Source organism: Arachis hypogaea, chromosome 2 (genome assembly GCF_003086295.3).
Source record: "Arachis hypogaea cultivar Tifrunner chromosome 2, arahy.Tifrunner.gnm2.J5K5, whole genome shotgun sequence".
Taxonomy (NCBI): domain Eukaryota; kingdom Viridiplantae; phylum Streptophyta; class Magnoliopsida; order Fabales; family Fabaceae; genus Arachis; species Arachis hypogaea.
Genome location: NC_092037.1, coordinates 64288738 through 64296230, shown reverse-complemented (window position 1 = coordinate 64296230; position 7493 = coordinate 64288738). Strand labels below are relative to the sequence as shown.

The 7493-nt window shown below is 40.8% G+C and overlaps 1 protein-coding gene across 2 annotated transcripts; it reads right to left on the bottom strand.

Moving 5' to 3' along the window:
• Window positions 1–5126: 5126 nt before the first annotated feature.
• On the bottom strand, window positions 5127–7256 carry LOC112745933 (zinc finger A20 and AN1 domain-containing stress-associated protein 8). Of its 2 annotated transcripts, none has more exons than XM_025794905.3 (2): window positions 6838–7256; window positions 5127–6203 (listed from the first exon to the last, which is right to left on the bottom strand). In XM_025794905.3, the coding sequence occupies exon 2, from the start codon at window positions 6187–6189 to the stop codon at window positions 5671–5673; it is 519 nt and encodes a 172-aa protein (XP_025650690.1). In that variant the 5' UTR covers window positions 6190–6203; window positions 6838–7256; the 3' UTR covers window positions 5127–5670. The 2 variants fall into 2 exon arrangements, with proteins under 2 accessions (XP_025650690.1, XP_072074405.1); XM_072218304.1 differs by having other exon boundaries at window positions 5127–6190; window positions 6838–7239.
• Between the last annotated feature and the right edge of the window lie 237 nt (window positions 7257–7493).

Below are 7493 nucleotides of genomic sequence, written 5' to 3'. Positions count from 1 at the left end.
TTTAGGTTGGGTCAGAATGGGAGGTTGGCTTAAAAACCTTTTGAACTCTTGGAATGCTTCTTCGCACTCAGGAGTTCATTCGAACTGGCTTCCTTTTCTTAGTAGAGAAAAGAGTGGTAGGGATTTTAACACTAATCCTGCCAAGAACCCGGAGAGAGCTGCAAGTCGGCCATTCAACTGCTAGACCTCCCTTAGACAAGTCGGGCTTTTCATTTCTAAGATTGCTTTGCACTTATCAGGGTTGGCTTCAATCCCCCTTTGTGTTAGTATGAATCCTAGAAATTTTCCAGCCTCTACTGCAAAGGTGCATTTTGCGGGATTCAATCTCATCCCATGCATCCTAATGGTGTTAAAGACTTGCGCGAGGTCAGCGAAGAGGTCGGCCTCATCCTTGGTTTTTACTAACATGTTGTCTACATAGACTTCCATTAGACTCCCAAGGTGAGGTGCAAACACCTTATTCATCAGCCTTTGACATGTGGCTCCTGCATTTTTTAGTCCAAAAAGGCATAACCATATAGAATTAGTTTGCTCTTGGCGTGATGAAAGATGTTTTTTCTTGATCCGACTTGTACATCGGAATTTGATTATATCCCGAATATGCGTCCATGAACGACAAATATTGATATCTCGAGCTGGAGTCTACTAAGGTATCAATATTTAGAAGTGGGTGGGTCTTTGGGACACGCCTTGTTCAGGTCGGTGTAATCGACGCACATCTTCCACTTGCCATTTTGCTTTTTGACAAGCACCACATTTGCATGCCACGCCGGATATTTGACCTCTTTGATGAAGCCAACTTCTAGGAGGGCTTGTACTTGCTCTTCGACCACTTGGGCCCGTTCAGGTCCGAACATCCGTCTTCTTTGCTAAACAGGTCGCGATCTGGGGTACACTGACAGTTTATGCGACATGAGTTTGGGATCTATTCCTGGCATGTCGGAGGCTTTCCAGGCGAAGAGGTCGGAATTCTCTTGTAGGAGCCTTATAAGCTTCTGCTTCAAATCTTCTTTCAGGTTGGTTCCTATGTCGGTATTTTTTTCTTCCTCTTCTCTGACCTGTACCTCTTCATTTTTTCCCCCGGGTTGTGGTCGCAACTCTTCTTTATCTCTTGCTCCTCCGAGCTCAATAGTGGGAACCTCCTTGCCTTTTCCTCTCAGGTTTAGGCTTTCATTGTAGCATTTTCTCACCGGTTTCTGATTCCCCTGATGGTTGCTATTCCCTCTGGCATTGGGAATTTCACGCAAAGATGGGCGGTGGATACCACTGCTCCAAGTTGGTTTAGGGTTGTTCTGCCTATTAAAGCATTATAGGCTGAATCCACATCGACGACTATAAAGTCGATATTCAGAGTCTTGGATTTTATCCCCTTTCCAAAGGTTGTGTATAGGAGTATGAATCCAAGTGGCTTTATTAGAGTATCACCCAGCCCATATAGGGTATCAGGGTAAGCTTTTAACTCCTTCTCATCCAGTCCCAGCTTATCAAACACTGGCTTGAACAGGATATCGGCCGAGCTCCCCTGATCCACTAGGGTTCTGTGTAGATGGGCATTGGCAAGGATCATGGTTATCACAACTGGATCGTCATGTCCAGGAATGATGCCTTACCCATCTTTTTTAGTGAAAGAGATGACTTTGTGAGACCACCTTCAGCAAACCCTCTTGAGATCATGTATATATGTCTTTCCGGGATCTGTGGTGGCGGGTCTCTTTGGTCCTCGTCATCTCGCTTTCTCTTGCCATGATGGTCCGGCCTTTTCATGAGGTATTTATCAAGCCGACCTTCTCTGGACAGCTTTTCTATCACATTCTTTAGTTCGTAACAATCATTTGTTGAGTGACCATATAATTTATGGTACTAACAGTAGTCGCTATGACTTTCTCCCTTTTTGTTTTTGATGGGCCTAGAGGGAGGTAGTCTTTCAGTATGACAAATTTTTCTATAGACATAAATTAGGAAAACTCGCAGAAGAGTATAGGAGTGATACCTCCTGGGTCTTTCAGGGCTGACCTCCTCTTTTTTTCTGGGTTCTCTCTCTTTCTCTTTTGATGAGTGCCCAGGTCGCCAGTTCGGCTCCCGCAGGCTGGCATTTTCCTCCATGTTAATGTACTTCTCAGCTCTCTCCTGTACATCACACAGAGAAGTCGGGTGCCTTTTTGAGATGGACCGTTAGAAAGGGCCTTCTCGGAGTCCATTTACTAGGCCCATAATCACTGCCTCCGTGAGCAGGTCTTGAATTTCCAAATACGCTTTGTTGAACCTTTCCATGTAGTCCCTCAAAGGTTCTCCGACCTCCTGTTTTACTCCTAGAAGACTCAGTGCGTGTTTCACTTTGTCCTTCTGGATGGAGAATTGCATAAGGAACTTCCGTGAGAGGTCGTCGAAGCTAGTGACCGACCTTAGGGGGAGGCTATCGAACCATTTCATCGCTGTTTTCGTCAGGGTTGTCGAGAAAGTCTTACAGCGAGTAGCATCAGAAGCGTCGGCTAGATACATCTGACTTTTAAAATTGCTTAAGTGATGCTTTGGGTCAGTAGTTCCATCGTAGAGGTCTATATCAGGGATTTTGAAGTTCCTTGAAACTTTTTCCCTCATTATGTCCTCAATGAACGGGTCTTCTCCTCCCAAGGGAGAGTCTTCTCGGTCGCTGCGAGAGTTTCTGCCTCGGAGAGCATATTCTAATCTTGAGAGCTTTTCTTCAAGCTCTTTCCGTCGCTCGACCTCTCTTCTCAAGCTCCTTTCTGCTTCTCGTTGCCGCTCCAATTCTTGCTCCAGTTGTTCCAGCCATCATTGGTGACCGTGGAACAATCCCATTAACTCAACTGCATGGGGTTGTCCTTCCTTTCCGTATTCGTGACCCTCAGAGGAGTTTTCCTTTGGGCCTTTTACCCCTGAAGTGCCTTTTCTATGCTGGTTAGTCACCCCTTGGTGAGTGACTATAGCCCTGTCGTCGTTACCAACGTCCTGATTCTCTTGCTCAGAATCAAACGCTGTGTTTCCATCCTCGCTCAAGTCGTCCGCCATCACTGGTTGATCTCTCGGATCCCTGGCAACGGCGCCAATGTTATGTTGGGTAACCGGAGATTAATGGACTGGGCTTGTAAGGCTGGCCCAAACGTTAGGAGGAGATGATCTCTGACTTGGTTTGCGCCTGGGAGCCGCCGTCCGACTTGCGTGTATGAAGGAATGGGGGTGTACCTGCAAAGACACTCTGATGCCTAAGTCAGCAAAGGGTTTAGCAGGTTTAAAGAGAATATTGGAACTTAGAGATACCTGAAAGGTGTCGGTGTATTTATAGTGGTGAACCAATAACCACCGTTGGAGTGGTTCCACCTTTTGAGGGGGATAACCGTCTCTTTATCTGAGGGAAGTTGAGATATGACTCCTGGAAGTGAGTTGAGAGATTTTAGGGGCAGTTAATTATTTGAATAAGTGTTATCTTCCAGCTATCATTCAATTCTGACTTCTTTAGAGTGGGGTCTGTATTCAATCCGACCTCTTATGGGGAGGTCGGTTGGTAACGAAGGCCAATTTTTGAATCAGGCCTTTTTTGCTTTAGTTGAACCTGGGCCCTAATGTCGGGCCAAGATATGAACAGATATGTATTTCAAATTTTAATTTTAAGTCTTTTAACTATTTTGTATTTTGTATTTACATAAAACCAAGTCAATTGGTTCAACTAGTAATTCATCAATTAAACCAATAAACTAGTAAATTAACAATCTAACATGTTCAATCACCAGTTTGGTCTTACAACTATGTGCCTGCCTATTAAAATTTTAATTTATTTACGTATCCTACGTTTGTGTCATAACTCATATCCACACATCAACACAAACAACCTCAACTACATTCACCAACCTTTGAAAAGAATGGCACCAAATTAAAACAACGCCCTTCTCTGCTACTTCATACATAAAACAAACACCTCCATATGCATCCAAGTTGTCGTCCATCATATACATAAAAAATGGGACAACACAAACAATCCCTTAGAGTGACATTAGCAGCTACATTCAAGGTGGTGAAAATGGCAGTGGTGGCGTGAGAATAGTGACTGAGTGGGTAAGAAAAAGGTAAGAGAAATTAACAGGAGGGTGAGTCCATCATTGTAGTATACAGTCACATACACACCACTCCGATGGTGCATCTCACTTCTCCCTCCCCTTGCCTCCGCCTCCTCTCACCAACCACCCCTCGTCACGAACCCCACCACCGCTCATTTTCACCATCAGTAAAATTACTTGAGTATACATAATAGATCAACACACATTCGAGCAACGACATTTTAGTCACTAATCAGAGGAGCGTCTTGGTTTTGATCGCAAACTAGAGTCTCTGGTGACGGAGATGGCAGCAGCAGCTTCTCCGCACACCACTGCAGGGGTCCAATATTTAAAGTCAGCAATTGCCTACTATGCACCTTCACACATGATGCTTTGTCAATGACCACAATCGACGAATTTACTAACCATACGTGAAATTGAAATCCATATAGGAAACGAAAAGATAAAGAATAGAGAACTAACTTTAAGTTAGCCAACTTTAAGGTTTAGGTTTATACTTTAGAATTTAGGATTAAGGATTCATGATTTTTTTTAGAATTTAAGATAAACCAAATAATGTTAAAAAGATTAGCTAATGTTCGCCAAAAAAAAATGATTTCCTAACATTACTCAAGAAATGACCAACTCTAAACTCTCAACATTTTTTGCCCTCCTAAGGATTTCATTCAAGTTCATTCTCAATTTTTCATAGTATGAGTAGTTGAGAACAATTAGAATAATGTTCAAGAAATTCATCAAGCTAATCAGTTGTGTGTCATACCAGAAAGACCAATGGAACAAATTCTCAGGTAAAACATGACATCACATATTTCATACTTCAACGACCCTTGCCTCTATTTGTTCACAATACACAAACCACAATGATTTTGCTGATTTCTTATGATAAAATAAATCATCACTGTTAGACATATATATAGACCCACCAAAAGTTAATGCATACTTCTGTAATCAGATGCAATTTGTGTCTATCTGAACCTAACCATCCCATTGTCGAAATAATCAATAAGGTACACTAAAAAGAAAAAACGAATGAACAGAATCATTAGAGGCAGTGAGTGAAGCACTCCAAAATTAATATTCAAAATTAGATTCACTACCATGTTCTGGAATAAAATAGAATAGTTCAGATACCATCAATCATTGAGTGAATGTACCAAATGAATGAGAGTAAATATCAAGGACATAGTCCAGCAAACATCTTCAAACTGCTGAGATTGCACATAATCGACACATGAGAAGACGGGTAAACATGATTAAAACAATTAAATTTGGAAACCCCATCAAAGGAACAAATTACAAACTAAATAGGAAATTTCATAAATGCAATAAAGAGAAAAAATAAATGCAGACCAACCAGTCAGATTACAAATTGAGTGAAAGACGTCCATTAAACCAGCACAAACACTCATACCACAGCTAAAAAGTGACGCTCACCAATCAACAACTGAATGCAGTGTTTCTAAAACTGTGCTTGCTATCATTACACGGATCACCCTATACCTCTGCAGTTCGAAAGCCAGAGAACCAATATGCAAGACATTTTGCAGGTAAAAGGCGAACCATCCAGCTGAATGCAAGGAACCGTGAATCTCATGCATGCCTAGATTTTATCAAGCTTATCACCCTTGACCACAGGGTTCGCTTTAGCAATAGCATCCCGGCCAACACTCTGATAATCAAAGGGGCAGTCATGTTTGTCAGAATAGCGATGCATTGAACAAAAGAGGTTTCCACATTTGCAGCTGAAACCAGTTAATCCAACACGCTTTTGGCAAGTCGCGCATCTGCTGGGGCCTGCCTTGGCTTTCGTCTCCAAATTCTCAACAGAGGTTGAATCCACAGAAATCTCAGCAGAGACTGTCTTGGCCTCCACATTTTCAACTTGTATGTCCAACCCACCTGCACTCACAGCATGTTTGCCAGTGCTGCTGGAAGCACCATTCACGATGTTTTCAACCGATGCTGCTGCGAGCTTGTCCTGTTCCTGCTTCAACAGCATGTCCTTGTAGCATTTGGAACACATGTTCATGGTGGCAGCCCTTCCAAAGAAACCACAATTATTAATGCAAAGTATGGGACGTTCAGCAGCCTGGCATCCTGTCTCGTCGTGAGACTCCATTCTTTTGCGGCCACCTGCAAGCGTAGCACCTCAGCCTCTTCAGAAAAAATAATCAGAGAGAAACATATTTCCTTAATAAAGACTAATAATTGTTAGTAAAAATCATTGCTGCAGGCGAATTACCTCTTGGATAACCGCTCAAATAGCAACAGCAAAATCACGAATAAACCCGAGGACTACTACAAAACTATGTTTAATAACAGGTGATTTACAACGCACAATTGATATCATATTAGTCATACCAATCTCAAACTCTAAATAATGATAGCAAATGAACTAGCAATGTTCAATCCCATTTGTTCACTACTCTATGCATCTCACAATTGATAACACGTGAATTTCTTTTTCTTCCCCCAATAAAGAACATAGAGTTGTTAAATTAGGAACTCTGGACACTGAATTCCAAATTTCAACCAATTAATCAATATCAATAATTGCAGTATTACACTAACAAATCAACCAGGCTCAACAAAATCCATGAATCAAAATGTTTTACAAATAATTCTAGTATTAAAAAAGAAATCTTTAAACACCGCGTCATCTGAAACCTAAAGCCCCAACAAGAAAACTAACTAGGCAAATAACTAGAATCAAATTCGAATTTTTCATGGGAAACAAAAGAGAGAAATCAGAAACAAAAACGATTACCTGAACAGTGGGCTTGGCTTCAAGAGCGCTGACACTGTGATCAGGTGATCACTGAAATTAGGGTAATTGAAGAATCGAAGAAATAATAAAACCAACCTAGAAAGAAAGAAAGAAAGAAAGAAAGAAAGGGAAGAGAAATAAAACGGGGTGGAAATAATTGTGACCTTGGTAACGGGGGAGGAGAAGAGAAAACAGTGTGTAATAATAATTAATTACAAAAAAAAAATAAAAAAGAAGAATAATGGAAGGAGAAGAAGAAAGAAAGCAAGAAAGTGCAAAAAATATATATAAAATTGAATTTTGAAGGGGATGGCCAAAAGGTGAGAGAGACGTATAAAATGGAGAGATAAGAGATGAGAGAAGGTGTTTTGTTTGGTTGGGTTGTATTGTATGTCGTGTCTTGTAAGAAAATGAGTGCTGAAACCCCCTTTTATTTCCCAACATTTTCACTCAGTCGGTGACCGTGGCCCTTTATGAGTTTATGCTATCACATGAAGCTGTAGTAGTGCTGTACTAACAAAAATGTATGATTAACACAATAAATTAGTTATTAAATTAAGATATTTTTAAATAAATAAATTAAAAAAAGTAATAATTTATTCTTTTAATATAATATTATTTACATATATATTTTAATTTTTTATAGAAGAATCAAA

Bases quoted from the DNA above. Each gene is read 5' to 3' on its own strand.
- LOC112745933 (XM_025794905.3), bottom strand. From the start codon at position 6,189: ATGGAGTCTCACGACGAGACAGGATGCCAGGCTGCTGAACGTCCCATA.